This window comes from Asterias amurensis, chromosome 2, assembly GCF_032118995.1.
Source record: "Asterias amurensis chromosome 2, ASM3211899v1".
Classification (NCBI taxonomy): Eukaryota; Metazoa; Echinodermata; class Asteroidea; order Forcipulatida; family Asteriidae; genus Asterias; species Asterias amurensis.
In genome coordinates, this window is record NC_092649.1 from 30,683,085 (window position 1) to 30,708,282 (window position 25,198).

General features: G+C 38.3%; 1 protein-coding gene across 2 annotated transcripts; it reads right to left on the reverse strand.

The window, feature by feature from the left end:
- Nucleotides 1-89: 89 nt before the first annotated feature.
- On the reverse strand, nucleotides 90-22,112 carry LOC139933867 (N-fatty-acyl-amino acid synthase/hydrolase PM20D1-like). 2 transcript variants are annotated; one of them, XM_071928108.1, is made up of 14 exons: nucleotides 21,996-22,112; nucleotides 21,124-21,259; nucleotides 20,127-20,269; nucleotides 19,168-19,390; nucleotides 14,288-14,564; nucleotides 13,397-13,629; nucleotides 11,831-11,917; nucleotides 11,250-11,506; nucleotides 10,143-10,218; nucleotides 9,329-9,390; nucleotides 7,173-7,251; nucleotides 6,445-6,516; nucleotides 5,632-5,797; nucleotides 90-3,146 (listed from the first exon to the last, which is right to left on the reverse strand). In XM_071928108.1, exons 5-14 carry the CDS (start codon nucleotides 14,538-14,540, stop codon nucleotides 2,947-2,949), a joined length of 1,485 nt encoding a protein of 494 aa, XP_071784209.1. In that variant the 5' UTR covers nucleotides 14,541-14,564; nucleotides 19,168-19,390; nucleotides 20,127-20,269; nucleotides 21,124-21,259; nucleotides 21,996-22,112; the 3' UTR covers nucleotides 90-2,946. The 2 variants fall into 2 exon arrangements, with proteins under 2 accessions (XP_071784209.1, XP_071784208.1); XM_071928107.1 differs by lacking the exons at nucleotides 19,168-19,390; nucleotides 20,127-20,269; nucleotides 21,124-21,259; nucleotides 21,996-22,112 and adding an exon at nucleotides 16,252-16,532.
- Nucleotides 22,113-25,198: the final 3,086 nt, after the last annotated feature.

Below are 25,198 nucleotides of genomic sequence, written 5' to 3' on the forward strand. Positions count from 1 at the left end.
ATCAATAAACCCCGGATGCCGTACGTGCGTCAGGCCGACGACGTGCGTCGTCGAGGTCACAGGTCGTCCCCAAGCTACTGAGTAATTTGCATACAGTGGTACTTTAATAATGAGACGATGTTTGTGATTGGCCGACGGGCCCCCATTGGCACCATGGTGCAGCCTTATCAAGTTCCGATTGTCGCCGAAATATTTGTTTAACAATTCCTTTTTTCGCGTAAGTTTTAACACAATTGTTTAGTTTCAAAAAACAAATAAAACGAATCGTAGTATTCATGAACTACATGTTTGCATGAAGGTATGATTGCTGGAACAGCACTTTATGCAAATGAAAAAGTTTGTGAAGTAGTTTGTATGACCTACTGCTGTTGCATGATAAAAAGAAATACAGTTAGTTTGGCCCGACTGCCGTTTTATGAATAAAGCACATAATGGTCAACTGTGGAAAAGGAATATAAATCAACCACTCAAATTAATAAAAACCTTTCCAGGAAAAACAAAAGGTTGATCGGTCAAATTGTGGTACTTTTGCTTTGCGTTTCTGTTACTCATGTTCATTAAGGGCCAAATTTTCTGTGAAAAACTGCTATGAGCTCTGCTAAATGTAAACAAGACCATTTTACTAAGGGAATTTAAGGGAAGTGACGAGTTCTTTAACGACCGTTTAAAACCGGCAAGGTTTTAATTGGACGTTTAAGAACGAGTCACTACTCTCTTTTATACCCATTCATTAATGCCGTTTTGTTAAAAAATGAAAAAAAAATCCAATTATAGACACTTTGACAATTGAAAATTCAAGGTTTTTTCAGAAACTTTGTGGGAAACCTGCGCATGGGTTGTGTGTACGGGCGCGCGCTTAGAAATAAATTATGCGCTGTAACTCAAAGCTATGAATTGTGCGTTCCACGTGAAAATATTGGCGTACGCGCGCGCCTGACACGCGTAAGCATCCAGTTATAAATAGCTCCAGCTGGTCATTATCAACCGATATAACACCCCCACATGACGCGCTCTCCACCAATAGGAGTAGCGAAACTGTCTTGGGTATTTATGAATGTGCCCACCTGTTACACCAAAGTTTATCAAAAGTAGAAGTTTACTTAAAGACAATGGACACTATTGGTATTTATCAAAGACCAGTCATTTCACTTAGTGTATCTCAAATTCTAAGCTTGAGGTCTCGAAATCATATTCGTGGAAAACTGCTTCTTTCTTGAAAACTACGCCACTTCAGAGGGAGCCTTTCTCACAATGTTTTATACTATCAACCTCTCCCTATTACTCGTTACCTAGTGAGGTTTTATGCTGATAATTGTTTTAAGTAATTACCAATTGTGTCCACTGCCTTTAAAAAGGTATAACAGTGTGAGGACCCGGTCTTCAGTAGGCCTACAGTGTAATGACCTTGGTTGGTGGCTGGCTGCTGTTAGTGGACCTTGCCTCAGTCTTTGGCCAGCCACCAACCTGGACATTACCACGTAGTAAAGACCGGGTCCTCACACCATTATTCACGCAGTACAGACAAAATGAACTAAAGCTGTTTTTGATTACCACAACAAGTTTTATTAACTAAAAAGTTCATTTTGGTAAATATCAATTTTAATTTGGCCACCGCCACAAATACGTGGAAAAAGTAAAAACTTCAGATAACAAATGTAAAATATTAATTATAATGTGATCCACATAATTAGGAAACCTCGAAATTTAAACATTAACCCATTTCAAGGGTCTCGAAATTCGAAACACTTTGGACACCCATACTTGACATAATAGGATAAAATAACTTATTTCTATTAGCTCCTTTTTTCTTGTATTCTGTTGTCTAAATAATCATACAAATTACTCTGCAATTATGAAACATCTGTTCAAAAATAAACATAATTTTCTTTGAAAATTTACAGAATTCTTTAATTAATGGTGGATCACTATGGTTTAGAGATGTTCTCTGTCGGCATGGTGCATGGCTGTGATTTAGAGATGTTCTCTGTTGACATGGTGCATGGTTATGATTAAGAGATGTTCTCTGTTGACATGGTGCATGGCTGTGATTTAGAGATGTTCTCTGTCGACATGGTGCACGGTTATGATTAAGAGAAGTTCTCTGTCGACATGGTGCATGGATGTGATTTAGAGATGTTCTTTGTTGACATGGTGCATGGCTGTTATTTAGAGATGTTCTCTGTCGACATGGTGCACGGTTATGATTAAGAGAAGTTCTCTGTCGACATGGTGCATGGCTGTGATTTAGAGATGTTCTCTGTTGACATGGTGCATGGCTGTGATTTAGAGATGTTCTCTGTCGACATGGTGCATGGTTATGATTAAGAGATGTTCTCTGTTGACATGGTGCATGGCTGTGATTTAGAGATGTTCTCTGTTGACATGGTGCATGGCTGTGATTTAGAGATGTTCTCTGTTGACATGGTGCATGGTTATGATTAAGAGAAGTTCTCCGTCGACATGGTGCATGGTTATGATTAAGAGATGTTCTCTGTTGACATGGTGCATGGCTGTGATTTAGAGATGTTCTCTGTCGACATGGTGCATGGTTATGATTAAGAGATGTTCTCTGTTGACATGGTGCATGGCTGTGATTTAGAGATGTTCTCTGTTGACATGGTGCATGGTTATGATTAAGAGAAGTTCTCTGTTGACATGGTGCATGGCTGTGATTTAGAGATGTTCTCTGTCGACATGGTGCATTGTTATGATTTAGAGATGTTCTCTGCCGGCATGGTGCATTGTTATGATTTAGAGATGTTCTCTGTCGGCATGGAGCATTGTTATGACTTAGAGATGTTCTCTGTCGGCATGGTGCATTGTTATGATTTAGAGACGTTCTCTGCCGGCATGGTGCATTGTTATGATTTAGAGACGTTCTCTGCCGGCATGGTGCATTGTTATGATTTAGAGACGTTCTCTGCCGGCATGGTGCATTGTTATGACTTAGAGATGTTCTCTGTCGGCATGGTGCATTGTTATATAGTAGAACTTGACCACTTGCTCATAGTTCTTGACACGGATCCTCTCATTGACGCCATGGAATCGTGGAACATCCTCCGGGTAGTTCAATGTTGGGCAGAAGCGATACATTTTGTTTGTTACACAGGCATAGTGAATGGTGTCAGTGTTTGCCATCAGAATAGCTGCAAGGGTTTGGGAAACACACAAATACAAAACAACATTTAACAGGAATGTGTGTCTTAAAAAAGGCCTGAAAATTTAAACTGTCTGGAAATGTGAGTCCTATCCTTACGGCTTGGGGTCCAGGGCCCGCCCAAGGGCCCTGAACGTTGTTTGAAGTCAAGATGCTTTGTGGTGCATTGTAAGCTTCCTAAGAACACCTGTGTTAATCACAAAAAAATCTCAAATATTGCATTAATTCAGCTGGGAAACCCTTGTTTAGAATAAGTATAAAATTAAAAATAAAACACAAAATCATTGCAAAATGTACTCTGTGTTTAAAATAATATGCTATTTCCAGTGGCAGACTTCTTTTCTACGTCTAATTTCTTGGCCAATTCCCGGAGTACTCTTTGTTCTTGCTTTCTTCTTCTGCTGCTGAGTGAAGGTGTCATCACAGTAAATACATATCACTTTTTCACCAGTCATTAATTTTTCATAGCACTGATGCAAATGAATATCAAGTCCGCCAACAGTGACCAACTCCTCCAGCCAACTCGAGCGGAATTTATTTAAAACGCCTTTTTCCAGGTCTCGAATTGGTGGGTTTCCCCTCGACAAAGTTTGTTTTGGTGCCGCCATGACCGATGCGATCCTGACGAGACAACCGTACGAACCTCCCCACGCACGTCGTGTGGACGGTCGTTGGCTGGGCAAAGAGTGCTTCTATATTGTGCAGGCAAACCAAAAATAGAAGCTCCAGCGCAGCGTTGATCTCCGTTGCTCTACTAGCATTGGCGATGCGCAATTTCTAAATTGTTCGTGCATTTCAATTTTTGTTTAAACTTTTGCGCACAAATCGCCATGCGTAAAACCACCGCACATTGCGCAGACACAAAACGAGGTCACTGCTACACATTGAGTCTGTTCCCCTATTCCATTAATACGCAATCACAGCAGATGCGTTAATAGGAACTAGACTTGGTGAAAGAAGCAAGCTCCTACCCAGTAAAAACAACAAACCGTACGGGTCCAATGTGAGAACGATCACAACTTATGCGTCTTCTTAGCGTCATTTAATAAAAATCCCGTCTGACCCAGCGCTCTGTTTCCACCTCGTTCTCAAATATGGCAATACAATATAATGCGGAACGTTCATCATAAAACCAATTAAATACATTTTGGCATGCAAAACTCAACATGAATAATTAATTAGCACAATCTACCCCCTATTTTCTCAACGCATTCACATGACTCACAGTGGGTGACTTTTTGAGTCGAAAAAGCCGGAACTCCGGCAAAAGCCGGAGAAATCACATCCCTGCATTTAAATTTTGTCATAACATACAAACACACCTGCAATTAAATATTTAAGAGGTCAAGACATTTATATTCTTTCACTTGAAAATATTAAAAGTTGTTGGGAAACTTTTATAGGAGTACCAATGCCGAGCCGAGGGCAACAGAGGCCGAGGGCAATGGAGACGAGACTGGACCTCCATCGCATGTGAGTAATGTCTGGGTTGGATTTCACAAAGCACTAAGATTCATCTTAAGATGCATTGTCAATATTGCCATAGTGATTTGTATCAAGACTTCTAGCCTTGCTCAAGGCAGTCGAATTATTCACTTCGAAAAAAGACCGCCGCTGTATAAAAACCCACCCGTATTCACTGTGCGTAAAACCCACCCGTATTCACTGTGCGTAACATCGCACGACACGATGCCCCCGTACACTATCCGCATGCGGAGGCCGTCAGGCCGACAGCCTTGTAGGATCTGTTATGAAGCCACTGACCTCATTACTATAATAAGCGAAGAGTTCCCACAGTCAGCTCATTACCATAATGCCCGCGAAAGATGAGACAAGTTTACCTCACACACCACCACCACGGACGCATGATAGGGTCCAAAGGTCGTGGTAAGGGAAGTGCGTGATTGGACGTGAAAATGAATAATTCATTTGCTTCCCATCCTGTGTCGTCTGCAATTGGTCAGACGAAAGATTATTAATATTCATGAGCTGCATACAAGCATATCCTAGAGCCCCCCAATTTCGTCCACTATTGGAATTTTTTCAATACAACACATTAAAACGGGAAGATACAGATCGGACAAAGCTGTCGGCCTGACGGCCTCCGCATGCGGTTAGTGGTGTACGGGTGCGATGACTTGCGTGAACAGTATTCGTGCGATGTGACAGTGTGTATACGGGTGGGTCATTCGGTGTGATCGCACACACCATGCACAGGGTATACGGCGGGTGGGTTTACAGCTGCGTCTTTGCGGAGCGAATAATGCGACTGCCTTGAGCAAGGCTACAAGACTTCAAACTTTGCATAGCAATTTGCACTTAATATCAATCTTGGCTCCTTGTTAAAGCCGGCGCCAGGCTTGCTCATCGTATCCCATATCAAACATTTTGGTGTTGAGTTGCCATAGAGTGCAGGACTGGGGAGGTTCTCTAACTTACGTGGATATATCAAAATAAGTGGATGTTATAGTTACCTGGGGCAAGGATTGCATTTGGAAAGACATGTTTAATGCTCTGTCCCACTGTCTGGTACCCAAAGCAGTTATCATCATAAGGAGAGGTAATAGAGGCTTCTTTGCTCTGTAGAACCTCCATTTTGACTCGGCTATCATTTATAAGAAGTTTGTCACGATCCAAGACCTATGTATACGGGTCAAACATAAAAGAAGGGTTAACATCAACCGACACTGGTCTCCAATGGGTCACAGCATGGACAGAGACACAATACAAATTGAACAATAAGAAGGGACACAATTTATTGTTAATATTAATTGTTTAATTTGTGGTAAAAATATGGCCATTAAACAAATTTTAAAGGTTCAAACCAACAAGAAGGTTGCAGAGGAGAATCAGAATAGTTTTGTTAATAACAAATTAGCAGGATACCAGATTGGTATTTTAGCCAGTAACATCGGCCCGGTGTACGTAACTCTGATATGTTTAATACTTTGGGGGCTTGAAATATAAAAATGAGCCAGCTAATAAAAGTTTCCTTAGTTCCTCCAAGATATCTGAAATAGCGTCCATAAGAAGGTCAAAAAGAAGATGACTTATCATTAGCAGAGAGACGCTAATATTAATAATAGTAAATAATGATTCAAGATAGCATTCTTACACAAAAAGTATTACATTGCTTTACAACAATAAAGTTACATAGAGTTCATGAATGCAAATATAAAGAGACAATAAACAGCCTAATAGTAAACCAATATGTTTAGAAATGGGAGCTTAAGCCATAATTTGAATTGAGCAAATCTCATTTGGGGAGGGAGGGGGAGTAATCCTACCTGCTGAACTGTCTGACTTGGATGAATTCGATGATTTATGATCGCTGTTGCAGACGGAGGAAGAACATTCATCTTCAACAAAATAACACAAATAAAAATTACATTTGAAGTAATCCAGTAAACACTAGAAGTTGTTATGCTTGCACAACTATTTTGGAAACATAACCAGATGTTTTTAAGTGGTAACTTTGTTAACCCTGACTTTAGATCTAATAATAATAATATGAATTCAAAATTGGTAAAAACACCATTTATCTATAACCAAACTGGAGTTCCAGCTGCGCATGTCTGTTACTGCTGACCACATAATTTGTTGCTCCCCTTGTGACCTTTTGACAATACCCTTCTGATATTGTCAAAAGGTCACAAGTGAGTCACAAATTGCGTTGTCAGCAGTAACAGACATGCGCAGCTGGAACTCTGAATAGACTTATTCCCAGGCACTGGAAATTGGTTTTTAAGGAAAATTACTTAGAAGAATGAAGTACACACAAAAACAAATTATTTCAAATGTTCTAAAAAACTGATCCCAAACATGAGAGGAGACAGGATAAAAATACCAAGAGACCATCAGCCTGTTTTCTAATATTGAAACATATTGTGAGTAACAAACACACAGTTGTACAACAGAATAAACCTTCACCCTTCTCTCTCCCTTATGTGCCCACCTTGGTCCATGGATACATACTAGCAGTCTCCATGCTCTATTCCTTAGCATTTGGTCTTACCTTAATGCCTCCATTGAACATTGTTACTGCTGTGGTTGTATGCAGCGTAGCTCTTGTGCTTTCCTGCTTATGCATAATCCTGAAAAAAAAATATATATATATAAATATACTTCTGAAGAAGGTCTGGTTTGGACTGAAAGCTAAGGCCATCTACCCTATTCATTATATATAAATATACTTCATTATTTATGTTTTTGTTTAAATCACTCGCTACACACTCATGTCCCAAGTCATGTTAATGAAATTCACAGACATAATACTCGCGAGGGAGGGATTCAAACCCACGTGTCATCTCCGACCGGTGGTGTGTTTATATTGTTGTTTATTTTTACATGTTTCTGTTACATTTATCAGCTTATCCTTGTTTGCATAAAGTCAAAGTTAAGTGATCACAGCCAATCGCCTGCAGGCATCTTAGGAATTTTGTTTAAGGTGTGGCAAGCCCATATTTCCGTAGGCAGATAACTGGGTGCCTGTATTTCCAAGGCATTTCTTTTCCTGGTTTCGTTTGGTTAAGTTTCTATATTTTCTGCAGTCAACCCCAGCTAGTTTCATTGCCGTTTTCGTAAGTAGTATTTCTTTATTGTATAACATTTAATGTCACTTATTTCAATTGTATAAGTTTATTGGTTACTGTTAAACTACTTTTCGATGATTTGGGCTATTTGGAGTTATTTTCCTGGTTCATCCAAAAGCTGTATATTGAATTATTCGGGATCCAAAATAAATCCAATAAATTTTTGGTAAGCTAAGATTTTATGGTGCCACTGGCAAAGTTGCTTTATTCATAAAAGTCCTATTTTTGCACCCAACATATTTGTTTCTTAAATTACTTTATTGTCATATGTGTATTTCCCAACAGTTTTGTTATATCTGTATGCCGCCATAGACTCCTGTTATCTGCTGTAAACTCCAGCAAACCTCCATGTATATCACCGTGACGTTCCCACTGTGTTGAAGTGATTTCCCCGGTAGCAATTTGTGAGTATTAATTCAGTACAGTCTCCAATTATTATAATTGTTCATCGTTTGATACCGAATTGTTGCGAAGTAGATTTGTTCAAGCCTTTAATAATTTTGCTTTCTTTAGCAGTTCTGGAGACCCCCTCAGATTGCTTATTTTCTTCAATCCTTTCTGGAAACTATTGACCGTTCATTTTCATATAATCTTTCTGGAAGCCTTCAATTGCATTTTATTTAATCTATCCGGAAACCTCTGATTACGTGTTTTCTTTAAATATATCTTTCTTGTACTTTTGATTTATTATTGAGTTAATTATGTATTTATATATTAGTTTCTAATTCATTATTTGTTATTCTAGTTCACCTGCTCCTCACCGAGTCCTAAAATAAATTACCGGGTCGATGAACACAATTGTCTACGACCGTTCATTGTTATAAATCAACACGTTGACACCAAGTCCTTTGCCAATCTAGAGCAGATGTCATACTACAAGGGCAACAAGTCTTCCGCAGCATTTTGCACAAATAATTTCTGAAGTTTCATTTCTCTGTTCACTATAACTGATATTACTGATTATTATATATCTTTCAGGAACTCCAAGGCTCAAGATACATGTGAAGAGATATTTAATGAAAAAAAAAGACATTCATAAATACCTCAGACAGTTTCGCTATTCCTACTGGTGGAGCGTGTCACGTGGGTGTGTATAAAACTTTGTTTATGACCGGTAAAAAGTATTAATTCATGGGCGTGACACACGACCTTGCACCTGTTCTTATAAGACAGTTTCTTCATTCCTATTGGTCGAGAGCAACGGCTGGAACAGTTGTGCCACATCACGCGATAAATAAGGAGTTGTTTACCCAAGGGCAGCGGAGGGCTTTACCATTTCATAGCTGGAGGGGTGTTGTGTTGAAAGAAATCATTGAAAAATCATAATCTTTGCATTTATTTTACTTTCCAGCAGCCACATTGGCACACAGGTTGCTACTCTTTCAGTTCAACAATCTCTATCATTGACTCCTGGGTGAAGAGAAACAATAACAGTGAAGTGTCTTGCAAAGAACACAAGTGTCCTGACTGGGAATAGAACGCACACTCGGATGTCTCAGCCATTAGACCTTGAATTAGATATTCAAGACCAACCTACAACACACTAAGGACAACTCTTAATAATCCTCTTAGCACTTACCGTTTAACCATGCTCTTAAATAACCACAGGTTGGCAAACACAAACTTGAATGGGTAGTCCGCCTAAAGGAAAATGAAGAAGAAAATAAAGTTGTACATGTATACACAAAGAAGTCATGTTGTTCATGTTATTATAATAATGAGGTCCTCATGCCACCTGCACGTATAGACAATATGGCCAACAAGCATTCACAGTCACTGCATCAATATTCTGGAACAATCTACCTCTTCCCATCCGTCAGGCATCACCTCTTGAATGCTTCAAAGCCATGTTAAAAACTAAGTTGCTTTTATAAAAGCCATTATACACTTTCGGCACAGAAAAAAAAGAAAAAAGTTCACAGATTTACAAATAACTTACAAAGTTTACAGAAGGTAATGGTAAAAGACTTCTCTTGAAATGTTTAACATGAAATGCTTTACTTCTCGAGAAAACATTAAAACAATTATCAATTCTCGTTGTCGAGAATTACGGATTTATTTTAAACACATGTCATGACACGACGAAAGTGCGGAAACAAGGGTGGGTTTTCCCCCTTATTTTTTCCCGACTCCAATGAACAATTGAGCCTTAATTTTCACAGGTTTGTTATTTTTTATATCAGTTGTGATACACGAAGTGTGGGCCTTTGGACAATACTGTATACCGAAAGTGTCCAATGGCTTTAAGACACTGTACAAGACTACATTGTTTATTCTTTGTTTTCCACAGAACTTTGAAACCTTCATAATAGGCGCATCTGTACACATGCATGAATTTAATTAGTATATTTCATGGAAAGGGCTAATTGAAAGATCCTGAAGAGTTACATTACCTCTGATGCTAAAAAATTAAAGTTATCGTACGAAACGCCTCTCTCAAACTTGATGGGAAATGGAGTCCTCTCAAGTCTGCAGTAAAAAAAAAAGGAAAATGTTTTCATCAATGATACTTCAGTATACAATTGTTGCACGCTGTGACCGGTGCTAAACAATTAAAGTTATTGTACGACATGCCTCTCTCAAACTTGGTGGGAAACGGAGTCCTCTCAAGTCTGCATTAAAAGACAAGGAACATGTTTTCATCAATTATTGTTCAATACATTTCTAGGACGGAACATGCTCCCTTCAATGGAAGGTAAGCCTGAGCATACAAAGATTCCAGCATACCACAGTAGTTTGTCAGCCGTTGCTTATAGCAAAGGTTCTGCAATATGTATCAATACATGGACTCGCACATTCTGCTAAACAGAAACACCAGAGCTGGAGTCCAGTGCACTTGAACACTCAGTCATGCCACTATTATTATCTATGTAGGGACCTATGCAAAACATATGTTAAAACCATATTCTTGGCTTATATTACTATAATTTATTGATCAACTATAAGAAGTACTTGCATCCGAGATAAAGAGCATCTTGAGGTTTAGAGAGTGTCTCTGAAGTCAGAATAGTAGGAACATTTAATTGGATCATTTAAGTAATCCACTGGCCATACATGGATGCTCTGTTGAGCAACGGATCATTCCGTTGGGATTATTAAAAAGCCAGTGCGTACGTATTCCATGAAGAAATGTTACCATAGTTACGCTCAATGGCGTGGTCCAATAGAGCTTTCAGGCAGTCCACTGGATTGACGGAATATGTGTATGAGGCACATTCTTGAACAGGCCAGACTTTTTGAGAAGCAGTAGTATGCCTGGGTTGGTTTTTCTGTTGGACTCAGTAAAGCAAAGAGTATAGACCTTATGCATTGATGCATCCAGCCCCCATCTTAGAGGTAAAATGATGATGAAACAATCAAGCAAATAGGTTTGGCCAATGAACGGCTGCTTTTTTACTTTTAGGTGAGGGTGCCCTACTGAAATGACATCATGTGCATAAGGTCTGTACAGTGCTTATTACAAACCAGTGAAGGATACAACCCAAACTATTGCAACTTACTTTGAGACAGCTTCAGCAAGTATTCCAACATTAGTCTCGCTTGGTGGCATTGATGAATGGCCAGTCTTTGCAGAATCAACAGTCAGTTGTAACATCACAAAACCCTTCTCAGACACTCCAATCAGCCCAACTGGCCGTCTGACTTGCTTGATTACATCCTGTAGGATTGTAAACCCTTCATCTAAGAGAAATTCAACTTCTGTACCTCTTTCCTTCAAGGTTTTACCGATGACGGCAGCTCCTTCATTTCCTGCAACCTGGATACAGTAAAATGCAACTCAATTTTTAAAAGTGTACATTATCAACACGTACTACAAACAACGGTTTTTAAAGGTGAAACTAAAATCATCCGGATGCAACTATAATAATAATAGTGGCTTTTTATATAGCATGTTTCTGTCATTTTAATTACGAGACCTAATCCTTTTACATAGCACCATGTACTGGTTTACAAGGCGCTGTGGGGCAATATGCTGCAAATCAAATCAGGAACACCGGGGCAAACCTTCTCTTTTTGATACATTCGTCACACTACACACAGTATCAATAACTTTACGTCCTAATCAAAAATTTTAAGTTACCTCCTCATCATGTCCAAAGCATAACAACATCGTTCTTATGGGCTTCTCCTGTCTTTGAAGTCGTAACTCCAGTGCTTCAAGAATTCCCTGAATATAATCAATAGATAGATAAATGTTTTAATTCCTAAACAGTTTTTGCATTTAATGAAAACCACTGGAAGTGAAAACCACTGGAAGTGAAAACCACTGCAAGTGAAAACCACTGCAAGTGAAAACCACTGGTAGTGAAAACCACTGCAAGTGAAAACCACTGCAAGTGAAAACCACTGGTAGTGAAAACCACTGGTAGTGAAAACCACTTCTAGTGGAAACCACTGGTAGTGAAAACCACTGGTAGTGAAAACCACTTCCAGTGGAAACCACTGGTAGTGAAAACCACTGCTAGTGAAAACCACTGCTAGTGAAAACCACTGCTAGTGAAAACCACTGCTAGTGAGTTCCACTGCTAGTGAAAACCACTGCTAGTGAAAACCACTGCTAGTGAAAACCACTGCTAGTGAAAACCACTGCTAGTGAAAACCACTGCTAGTAAAAACCACTGCTAGTGAAAACCACTGCAAGTGAAAACCACCATAAGTGAAAACCACCGCAAGTGAAAACCACTGCAAGTGAAAACCACAGCAAGTGAAAACCACTACAAGTGAAAACCAATGCTAGTAGAAACCCGTGCTAGTCTACTGAGACATTCAAAATATTGTTTCAGTCAAAATAAAAGTGTGAAGGATTGTGGAACTCAAGTAGAATTTCACTAGCAAAAGAATATATCAGGGAACTACAAGTTAAAAAAAGGTACTTTTAACAATGGATAATGACTGCTAAGTTGTATATTGCTTTGCGGTAACACCATGCGTGTATCTACTTGCCAGGTAGAGTTTGTACTTGGAGAACTGTCTTTCTTTGTTCTACTACCGTGGAGTAGATGTTCGGGGTTCAGGAGACTTCTCAGTTCTGAAAAGAACTGTCCTGCTTTTTAACTATTACCTGGACGGATGGTATAGAAAATAGGCTGGGACTACTACTTAAGCTTATAGGATCATGATTAACTGTACTACCGCGGAGTCAGTTCTGAAATTGGTCTCAACGTTTTAAAGGAGTTTCCTGGCGATGACTAGAGCAAGCTAGTCGAATTATGGAGACCAATTTAAGAACTGACTCCACAGTAGTACAGTTAATCATGATCCTATAAGCTTAAATAGTAGTCCCAGCCTATTTTCTATAACATCCGCCCGGGTAATAGTTAAAAAGCAGGACAGTTCTTTTCAGAACTCAAAAGTCTCCTAACCCCTAAACATCTACTCAGCGATAATATAATAATTATAGCAAGACACATCTCTAAGAACAAACTCTACCTGGCAAGTAGATACACACATGGTGCTACCGCAAACCAAATTTACATTGATACCTCACTCTGCAATGCCTCAAATCCTATAGACTGCTAAGTTTACAAGCATATGACAGGTTTGCATCATATTGTTTGCTGCCCATGAGGTGTTTCCTACATATGTGGTTTCATCCTCAGATTGTTTTTAGTAGTAAAATTCAAGTCTTGCATCTACACAGACTTACCATGAGTGAATGTTTATCATCAATGGTGCCCCTCCCATAGATGCAACCATCCTGCTCCCTCCCTTCAAATGGTGGTACGTCCCAATCTTGACCATCTACTGGCACAACATCCATGTGGGCTGCTAGAATATATGGCTTGAGAGAGGGGTTGGAACCTTCTACAGTGTAGAGTAGGCTGTACCTGGCTATTACTTCACGTTTTACCAACGGTGAACTGTGAACTGTTGGGAAAACTAGGAGAAGAGAAAAAGAAACAGTTCACTTGTAAAATTATTTTGATTATCTGTGTTGTTGGTGGTGCAACATAATTTAATACCTTTAATAATATTAATATTATTTGCTTGTGTGCCTGACACATTCATTAAGGCTAAAATCTCCGAGTCGGTACAAACGGTTATAGTTTCCTTGACTACCCTCCTATAATAACCTCCAAAACATCCACTATATTAATGCAGCACCAATATATTTGGACTTGGATAAGATCCATATCACTGGCCCACAACAAGGTATTTGAAACTCATTGACTGTCAGTCTCAGATACTACATCAGATGTCTTCCTGAGAAGCACTGCATTTTTATTTTTTATTATTTTTTTTTTTTTGGGGGGGGGTGTGCTTTACACACCAAGAATTCACACAAGAGGCAAATTGTTTGTTAATGCATGCATTGCCTAGGAAATCCACATCAAATAACACTGAGAAACCAGTGTGCAAGTCTTGGTTCATAGACGACAAAGCTGTTATCATAAACAGTCAAACTCATTTGAAAGTAAGTGGAATGTAAGTGCCCTCTACTGGTGAGAATGTTTTTGAGTATTCGTGTCTTTAAATTGGAGCGTTTGGAACCAAGACTAAATTAAATATGATCACATGTAGATTGTCATTTGTTTACCTCTTTTTAAGAAGTCATGAAACTTGAGTATCTCATCATAGTTGATGTCACCCGGCATACGAGACACAGTTTGGTAGGTTATTGCCTCTTGTAGATTAGATTTAATCTGCTGGTTTCCGTCTATAGGAGTTGTATCGATGTCTAGCTCAGATGGCTTTGGCTGACGTGACTTGACTGTCATTGCACGGTGGACAACAATGGCTGCTAGACCACAAAGGCCAGCAGAGGTTGCAGACAGTATAGTTAAAAGCATTGTTGGAACTTAATAGTTTTAAATCTGTAATAAAACAATGCACAAAAATATTTGATAATGTGTTCTGTACAGACAAAGCAGTTTTTGCACAGTGTAAACAAGCCTTGCCCCCTCAAAGGACAAAGATAAAATTCCAGAGTGTCAGAATTCCATGATTTTTTTTATTGTAATGCAGTGAGCAGGTTCGAGCATGTAGGATTCCTCCATGGTTCGAGTGAGGCACTATAGTCCACTATTGGTGGATTTTATTGGTCGATGTTAAAAATGAGCCATTTACAGCTCAACAAGGTGGGCTAGGCTAAGCATGTAGAACAGAAGTAGGCTGTTCATTTTTGTAAGTTCATTTGTCTTAAACCGTCAGAAATCAATTCAATGGTGACTATGAGAGCGATGTTGTTCAAAAAGTAGGCCAAGTTTAGCATAATAAAACAACCCAACAAGGTATGCCTGGACTCCTGGAGTGGAGATTAGACTGTAAACAGACAGGCGACACAGTCTGAACATGGAGGCGGATAACTTTCCGTATGGCGACACCACTTTTTTATTCGATATGAAACTAGAAACTATAAGGCTCACAGGGCGGTCGCACTAAATACCGACAATTCACGACCCCTCACGACCCCTCACGACAACAATTTTTACATGCACTTTAACAGAACATTTGAACATAATTCAACCGTCAAATATGTGCACAAGAGTCATATGCATCTAAATCACTTTCAAACTGTTGAAAATATTGTATATTTAACTGTAAAAAAGGTGTTTTTTACCCCGAATTTGGTAACGAACGGAAATATTCGCCATGTTGTCTTTCGACGTACTTGGAGGATTCTATTACACCGCAGGGGTGAGGTAATTTCTGAGGGCTGAGTTTTATTTTTTTGTTTGGTTTTAGCTGCTGATTTGTTCTTTCTTTAGTAACTAAGCTGCACTCTGGAATTCAAAGTTAAAAGGGGAAACTTAAATACAATATTGTTTTAAACTCCATGAAATACATTTAAAAAAAGAATCATCCAAATGTGTCGAAAGACAACATGGGGGATATTACCGTTCGTTACTAAATTCAGGTAAAAAACACTTTTGTTTACAATCATAAATACACTTTTTTCAACAGTTTGAAAATGATTTGGGTGCATATGACTTTTGTGCATATTCAATGGTTGACTTATGTTAAAATGTTGTGTTAAAGTGCATTTAAAAATTGTTGTCGTGAGTTGTCCTGAGGGGTCGTGAGTTGTCGGTATTTAGTGCGACCCTCACAGGGGAGCCTTATAGTTTCTAGAAGTAATAATAGAGTACCAATTGAAATATCCCTTTTTGTAAAAATGAGTAAAAAAGTGGTGGGGCCATACGGAAAGTTATCCATGGAGGCCTCTGCTCCTAGAACTATTTCGGTTTCATCCGCTATCGTCTCCCGTTCTCCATCCACCCATTATCATGATTATGGTCACAGTGTGCATGAATGAGTCGAGTGATCGATTGGAATCCAGCACCAGTTATTCATTTGGCACTATAAATCATGCTAACATTTTAAATCAACACTACATCATGGTACCCCCGTTATCTATATTTATCGTTATCTATAGTAATACTAACTATATAAAGGGGGGTCAATAGTCCTCAATACAACTTACATTATAATACATTGTAACTTGTATTGTAATGTGACTGAGTGTTGTAACTTACAACACTCATCTATAAACAAACTCACTTTATTAATAGTCGACACGATCGATCTTGCCTTTGTGAATTCTTAAGAAGCCAATGCCCTCGAGAAGAAACTATAAGGTTTTTTTATGTAGACGCAACTTATAGGACACTCAGCAAACACTCATCATCTAGAACTAGATAGATTATAGTGCTCTCAAAGAGCTAGCTAGCTTCCGGGAGTATTTTTTCCCCAGGACAGATGAGGCCAATTACCTACTATATAATGGGCGCATATTAAAGTGGCCTCATCTATCCTGAGAAAACAAAAATACGCTTCTGGGGGCCGCTAGACTTCGCTTCCGGGGGCCGCTAGACTTGGTTACAAGTCTGTAATCGTGTTTTGTTATATAGCTGAAACAGCGCCCTCTTGTGGACAAATATCCGTAACCAGCCTATGAGTTAGAGGGCGCTGTAGCAAATCTGCGGGTGAATTGTGCATGCTCAGTCTCGCGAGATTTAACAAATCAATAATCCCCACCCACAATTTATGTTGGGAGGGGGAGGGGCAGGTGTCACTATTGCCAATTAAATATGCTGCCTCCTGAATGAATCGTTTCAGTTCTGTGATATTAATTTATGCATAATCTGATTGGGGGGGGGGGGGGGGGGTAGACCTTCAAATCAATAAGCCCCACCCATAATTTCTGGTTGGAGGTGGGGGTGGGGCAGGTGTCACTACTGCCAATTAAATATGATGCCTCCTGAAAGAATCGTTTTAGTGCTGTGGTATTAATTTAGGGGAAATTTGATGGGGGGGGGGGGGGGGATAGTTAGAAAAAAGTATTGAGAGTAGCAGGGGAACAAAGATATTAAAACGCACCCTTACACAATGGCATGAGATTCAGTAACAAACATTGTGGTATGTGATATGTATATTCTTCTCAGCAGAAAATAATAAAAGTAAAAATGATAAATGGGAAACAATTACTTAATGGGTCACATTCTTTGCGTGGGTCTCCATCAGTTAGTATGTTCAAAACCTGTTTCACTATAAGCTTGCCCTTGTATTTCAGGATGTCATTGTAATCTCTCTGTTAGACACATTTTCACAAAGATAAATATTGCCTTCATTAATTCATACACCAGTCAAGTCAAGAGCTAGCATCCCCTAGTGCTTTTTCCCAAACATTCTATCTTATGAAGTGTTTGTTAACTTTAACACTTTGGGTGTTATTTTGTATCAGCATGGTAATTTTCAAAGGCACTGGACACCTTTAATAATTGCAAAGACCAGTCTACTCACTTGGTGTATCTCAACATTATACACAAAAACAAACCTGTTAAATTTGAATTAAATTGGTTGAGAGAATAATGAAAGAAAAACCTTGTCGCAGTTGTGTGCTTTCAGATGATTGAATTTTCGAGACCTCAGCTGAATTCTTCAATTTAAATTCAAATATTTTACTAAGAAGTTACTGCCGCTCCTCACAATGTTTTATACTATTGACAGTTCTCCATTGGATGTTACCAAGTAATTATGCCAACATTTATTTTTTAGTAATTCTTTTAATCAAGAGTGTCCAGTGCCTTTAAACATTATCTGCCTTCAAACACTATTATAAACCATTGAAAAATAGACAGTGCATATTTTCTGAAGTACAATTATTATTTATTCACTACTTTGAGCACCACAAAATGTTATTTTGTTTTTGTGATGATGATAGTTTGCACTGGTATTGTAATGGAGTCCAGTAAGTGCATTATTTATCCTTTTGTTCATAACACGCATTGTACTTTGTTTGCGCTCTATTAAAGTCAATTAGCTTAAAGGTCACATTTACAATGTTTATTGAGCAAAGTGTATAGTTGACTCACTATAAGAATCTTGAATAATGATATGGCCTTAATCAAGTTTAATTCTAACCTAAATGTAGTAGTATGAAAATTATAAATATATTTGTATATTTATACAATGTTAAAATTTAACTGTTTTTGTAGTTTCCCCGGGGTAAAGAATACATAAATAAATAAATAAATAAGTAAAGTAAAAAACAAACAACATAAGCCATTCCAAAAGCTAGGCCCGTAAATATTTTGTCTGGTCTCTCCTTCATCACATAAAATATTTGTAGAACTTTGTTTTTGTTTTAACCCCAAAAATTAGTGACAAAAATAAATATAATCACAAATAATTAGACTGAAAATTACATTGGCAACAAAACTTTTCAGAAAATGTTTGAACACAGTTTGAAATATATTTTGGACCATGTGAGGGTAAAAAGGGTGTTTTTTCATCCTTGTTTTTTTTCATTACTTTATTTTAATCAATTCAAGAAAAGAGCCTAAAAGTAATTTAGAAAAAACTTTGGTTTCATCATTTGCAAAAGTTAGTCCATTTAAAGCGCCCCCATGTAATGAACAATACAGGCAGCTAGTAATTTAGTCTTTCTCTTTTTAACAAACTTCTTTGAATCTTTCATAATCATATGATTTTTTTTTCTTCACTTTTATGGCTGTGATTTTCCATGATAATGAATGATTCCCGGTGTACCAATTTTATGAAAACTCTGATGTTGTGTTGGATTTGGATGTATTAAAAAACTATAGCAATAGTGCATTCTTCTTTCGGATGGTGCTTGCAAAATTTACACAAAAGTGGTGTGTGCAAATTTGGGAATCCTTTTAGAGTAAGCCTCAACATTGCATTTAAAGGCACTAGACACTATCGGTAATTTCTTAAAATTAGTATTAGCATAAAACCTAACTTGGTATCGAGTAATGGAGAGCTGTTGACAGTATAACACATTGTGAGAAACAACTCCATAAAAAGTAGTTTTTGAGAAAAAAGTAATTTCTCACTAAAATAATTATTTGAATTTGATTTTGAGACGTCAGAATTATATTTTAAGTGCGAAGATTGGTCTTTGACAATTACCAATGGTGTCCACTGTCTTTAAGTCACTTTGAAAAGGTTAACCTGTGGTTGAGAATTATCTCGCTCGATTTGACGAAGATTGTAGGTTGTAGATCATTGGAAGTCTCAACAAGCTCAGGGTTGAGAATCATCTAGCTCCGATGACACAGTCCTTTTGTCAGCTGTTCCATGCATGCTACTTTGAAAACTTGAGAATCCTCCACCTAGACATGACACATTCCTTCCTCAGCTGGTTGTGACAGTCCAAGACAGTTAGTTTCAAAATCTGTGGAAGATTTACGTTATTTTATTAATTAAATGGAGTGGACACTATTGGTAATTACTCAAAATGATTGTTAGCATAAAAACTTACTTGGTAACAAGCAATGGAGAGCTGTTGATAGTATAAAACATGGTGAGGACTGAGAAACGGCCGCCTTTTGAAGAAACATTGTTTTCCAGAAAAAAAGTAATTTTCCAGGAATTTGATTTCAAGACCTCAGAATTAAAATTTGTAGGTCTCAAAATCAAGCTTCTGAAAGCACGCAACTTCATGTGAAAAGGTTGTTTTTTCTTTCATTATCTCCCAACCTTAACGACCAATTTATTTTAAACTTTCACAGGTTTGTTATTTTGTGCATATGTTGAGATACACCCAGTGAGAAGACTGGTCTTTGACAATTACCAAAGATGTCCAGTGTCGTTAAGAGTATTAGTTGCCCTTTTAGTTATGTCTAAATAATGTCATTTGGGGAAGCAGTTTTCACTCCCGACTCTACTCAATTATTCCAGTTCTTCGCTTCAATTACCTACAATGCCAAGGCGCCTTTTTTTTCTCCTAAAAAACTTGACCATCAATGTGACGAGATATCCACAGGTTTGTTGTATGAAGTGTTTGATCAAACCAGAAAATATATCTGACTGATTTTGTACCAGAAAACGATGATGCCAAACTTTTACAAATACCCTGGTCAAAGTTTTTCTCCAAAACCCAAGTTTTACAAATATAAATTCACACTTACTGCACAGTCCGCCTTTGTTGACTTTCTACACCTGCATCCTCCAGATCTACCAAAGCAGCTCCAAACAGCTCCAAAGTAGTCACCACTGCACACTAGAATGTAGACTTAAGTCAAGGCGCTCGCCGCAACCCGGTTGGTTTACACTGAAAGGAAGTAGATATTATAAAGTGAAGTACAAACTTCGCTCTTCACATCGATTGAGCTGATTGTTTTATCAGGATTCAAGATTTCATTTTGATTGCATAAATGCACTATACATTTAGTACTCTTCCTGAGATGTGCAAGTTTGTTGGTTGGGAATTGTGTTTAATTGGGAACTTTTACTTCCTGCTGTTGGGATGGTGGTAGAACATCACTTGACTGTTGGCTTTGAAAGTGACAATGTAATTGCCTAACAGGAAAAACAAATTCAAAAAATGAATAATTTAAAACTTAGGGGCCAATTCAGAATAATGTTTTAAAATGTCTGTCTACTTTCAAAAGTATGGGTGGTTATAAAATCAATAACTGAAAAACAAAATTCATTCTAAAATAAAATATCTTAAAAATATTTTGTTAAAAAATGCCCAGCTGCCCCTTCAAGGTTGTCTGTCATGACTGTGCAGGAAACAAGTAAACTTGCCCCCACAGCATAGTTACCTACTTTTAAGTTGCCCCTACAAAGTTGTCCCCTAAAGCGAAGACGCCCATCACTTACAAACTCACCACCTCTCAACTTTGAGAGCGCGATTTTGTATTTGAGGAGGCAAATTCTAATGGGGGTGACTTTGCTGGGGGGGGGGGGGGGGGGGGGGGAGTTGACTGCCATCTGTGAGTGCGATTCTTTTTGATCGATCAACCTTGTTTCGATAGCCCACCACCAACCTTGTTTCGATAGCCCACCACCAAGGAGAATTGTCTCCACTGTTTCGACTTGAAAGTTGCATGTTTCAAAATTTTGGGTGGGTGGGTGGGTCAAAACAAAGTTATTAAAATTGATTACTTTAAACGACCTTACCTGCTGTTTAAATTCTTCACCTGCATCCTCCAGATCTACCAACGCAGCTCCACCAATGAAGCTCCAAACAGCTGTAGTTGTAGTCACCACTGCACACTAGAATGTAGCCTTTAGTCTGCACTCTGGATGGTTCTCACTGAAAGGACAAAGATTACATAAAGTTAAAAACAGACTTACTTGAGGGAACCCAAAGTGCCTTCGAGTCCAAGCTTTGTGAAATGTGAATCACAATTTGTTTTTCTGTAAGAAAGTTTGAAGTTGGTTAAGTGACCCTTGAACTCACTCTCTTATTCTGTTTTCGCTCTGGAAAGGAGCATGGCTCATGCCATCCCTCCTAATTTAAATAAAATTATTTGTAGGCTAAAGAGATAAGTTTCTAAGCATTCCGATTGCTTTTAACAAGTAATTTTGTTTGGTTGAACTAACACTTCTGATTATCAACTTGTGTTACATCAGAAACCCAAGTATAATTATTGATTGCAAAAGCACAAATTAACGAGTTGTGCAAGTTTGTGGGTTGGCAAGTTGGTTGGTAACTTAATTAATGTGGTGTTTTTTCCCCCAGTGTTTTACCTCTGTGGACCTGGTTCGAATCCCACCTCAGACCCAATCAGCTTTGCATGTGGCTTGGGTTTTCAGTCCCTGCCTGATTGTGTGTGTTTCCCCTATTAATTGGGGTTTTACTCCCATGCTAAAACTGAACATTTTGTTCCCATTTCCTATATTGGCACTAATTGTGCTGTATGGTGGAACTACTTTACACTGCTAGCTATAGTTCTTCATAGGTGAAGAGTTGCTTATAACTTGCCAAAAATTATGGGGGAAGAAGGACTTCATCTCAAATAAAGGCTATAAAATGTCTAGCTTCAAACCATTCTGACTGCTGATGACTTTCTGCACCTGTATTCTCAACTCCACCAATGCAGCTCCCATTGTAGCCTCCAGTTATAATGGTGCTTACAGAACCCAGGGTTTTCGCTGAAATAAGGGAAATTACATACAGTAAGCCCATACCACTCTGTTAATTTGTGATTATTTGCAAAAAGAGCTGAATGCTACATTGTTTCAAGATACAGTAGGGTACTATCTCAACTTCAAGAGGGAGAAATTAGTATCATTTTTTGAATGATAATGCTGTTGTGAAATTGTAAATGGAGGAAAAATGTTTGACCATGTGCTCCTTCTTTGAAGGTTGGTTTTGAAATCACTGCCCAAGCTTGTTATTGAGTCAGCCAAACTCTGGATGTCTTCAAGAACAGGCTAAAATCAACCCCTCCTCACACCGAATGCCAAATTTAATAACTGCTATAGTTACTTGCTTATACAAATCTGTTGTTATGCCTTGAGTGTCTGCACCTGCTTGTTTTACACCTCAACCAATGTATGAGTTTACACCAGTGGAGGCTTCAGCAGTACAAGATAGATGATGTGCTATGTAATGATGATGATTATGAATGATGATAACTGCTAGCTATATATCTAGATGTTCAAATGTGATAACTTGCTTAATTTCCTAACATCAAAACAACAAGTTTTTCTCGATGGTAACTGCAACCCTAACCCTAACCTCAACTCAAATTTAAATCATGTTTCACCTAAACCAGGCTGTTGTTGACTCTCTACACCTGCATCCTCTTGTACCCATCCCAATGCAGCTCCAAACAACTCCAGTTGTAGTCACCACTGCACATAATGTGGCCTTCAGTCAAGGCACTCGCAGATCTCTGGATGATTAAAGCTGAAATTAGACGACTGATAACAAGCTCACACAACCTTTGTGTCGGCCCCGGTTGCAATCATTCTCCATGTGCCTTGCATCCGTGCGCTCTTACAGAACGAACGCATTGCACACGGAGGGTGACTGCAACAGGGTTGTGATTATTTGCAAGAAGAGCTAGAGTGAATAACATATTAAAAGATGGAGGGCATCTTGTACAGAAATGCAAACAATTGTTTGTAAATCAATCACTGCTTGTTCAATGGAAAAGCAAACAATGCATTACTTTGGCAAAATTTTAAACGACTGGCTAAATTTTTAAGGATTTGGGATAACAAAGACAAGTTTACTAGAGCAGGATTATACCAACTGGAGCTTTACAAACTGAGCTATGTAGATCTATGTTGGTGCTTTGCCTAATATTGGTCCTGGGTGCAATTCAAACAATATTTAAAGGCAATGGACACTATCGGTAATTACTCAAGCTATTTATTAGCATAACACCGTTCTTGGTGACGAAGAATGGGGAGAAGTGCCATAGTTTTCAAGAAAGAAGTAAATTTCCACGAATTTGATTTCGAGACTTCAGGTTTAGAACTTGAGGTCTCAAAATCAACCATATAAACGCACACAACTGTGGTGACAAGGGTGTTTTTTGCGTCTTTCATTATTATCTCGCAAGTTCGATGACTGATTGAGCTCAAATTTTCACAGGTTTGTTATTTCATGCATATGTTGAGCTACACCAACTGTGAAGACTAGTCTTTGACAATTATTAATAGTGTCCTCTTCAAAAAATTAAAAATACTATTTCCTATGTAAATTTAATAATAAAAAGACGTTCAGAAATGTTTATGATTCTTAAAAATGTCTTATTATACTATAGTTGGGTAAAATCTTCCATAAGTAGTTTCTTGACCAGAAACTCCTTTCTTACATAACTTTATGCATTACCAAACCTTGTGCGAGACCTTTTTCCCTGCAGGTAGACATCACTTCAGCTGCACAAGAAAGTTTAGTCACTTCAAGATGGGAAAACATCACCTGCATACTTGGGAAGAAAACTATCTAGAAAGGTTAGCATTTGGGGGTCACATCATGCCATAGCGTGATTTACACCATGAGTTTACCCTGAGACCTTACCAACCTGTCATTATGTACGGTGCCCATGAGTTAGCCACCAATGTGCAGTCACATGTCATTGGCAGTAGGAAGAATCGGTTATACTGTGAAAAACAAGAAAAAGGTTATTGCCTGAAAAGGAAGAGGTTAGAAACCTGTGGAAGTAAGAGCTGCAAAAATGGTTAGAATTCAGCTGTGGAGAAAAGTGTTAGTTTCTTTCTCACTTACCAATACTTTACCTGTCGTGAATAACTTGACCTTTGCTTGAAAACACTTAACCTCACTGACCCCTGATCATCAGCAACATCGGAGAGAGAATCGTCATCGTCTACCATGGAGCTACCAATATTCAGTAAACCTGCTAGAAAAGGGAGTTAATCTTATCTCTAGGCCAACACTATTATTAACTCTAGGCCTACACTTACCACTAATACATACCTTCAGGAATCAATGACATCAGTGTTCTCATCAGTGGTTGGCAGCTGTTGGTTGATCTCCCTGTTTCATCATGGAGAGGGAAGTTCCCCCTTTTTTTTCTTCTTTCTTCTCTTCCAGCTATTATTATTATTATTATTTTTTTTTTGTCGCAGAGCTTATAAAAATAATTTCATATATTTTACCAACAGGGCCATGACTTAAAACATATTTGTATTCGTTGAATTTGGGCTGAAGTTATCTGTAACTGCTTTTGCCAATATTCGTTTGTAATCACTTCCTTCATGAGAACTTTGCTAAGATAGTATGTGTTGTCTTTTGTTACTACATAATTTGAAGGACCTTTGGTCATCCCTATGCTTAAAGAACAATAGCTATAACATAATTAATGAAATGCTGTCATTAGGAATATTATGTATATTAACTTAGTCTGTTTAAATTGCTTTACATAATATTCCTTAATCAAACATTGATCATCAATATGAATTGTTGGTTCCGTGCCAGTGAAGTAAAACAAACAGATTTTAGGGAAGATTCCACCACTTTCTCAATAATTTATGACAACTATAATTAATTATGACAACTGACGACTTTGAAGTTTCAACCCCAAGAAATTTCCAGTAAGACTTGTCTTCTAATTAAAAAGCATCATTGGCTTCGACCAATATGCAAAACAAGAAATACCAAGACAGAGTGAAGTCACATTGAAAGCTCAACAAAATGTGGGACAACATCAACAAGTTCATCGTAGATCACCTAGTGGGGACAGGGGCTGTAAAACAAGGGTGGGAACCTGCAAGA

What these genes read in the sequence shown, in the direction of transcription:
- LOC139933867 (XM_071928108.1), bottom strand. Translation starts at nt 14,540, where the DNA reads ATGCTTTTAACTATACTGTCTGCAACCTCTGCTGGCCTTTGTGGTCTA. An exon ending in GCTTTGGACATGATGAGGAG is followed by an intron (nt 11,507 to 11,830) that starts GTAACTTAAAAT and finishes TACTGTATCCAG; the next exon opens with GTTGCAGGAAATGAAGGAGC. An exon ending in AAATGCAATCCTTGCCCCAG is followed by an intron (nt 3,147 to 5,631) that starts GTAACTATAACA and finishes AAACCCTTGCAG; the next exon opens with CTATTCTGATGGCAAACACT.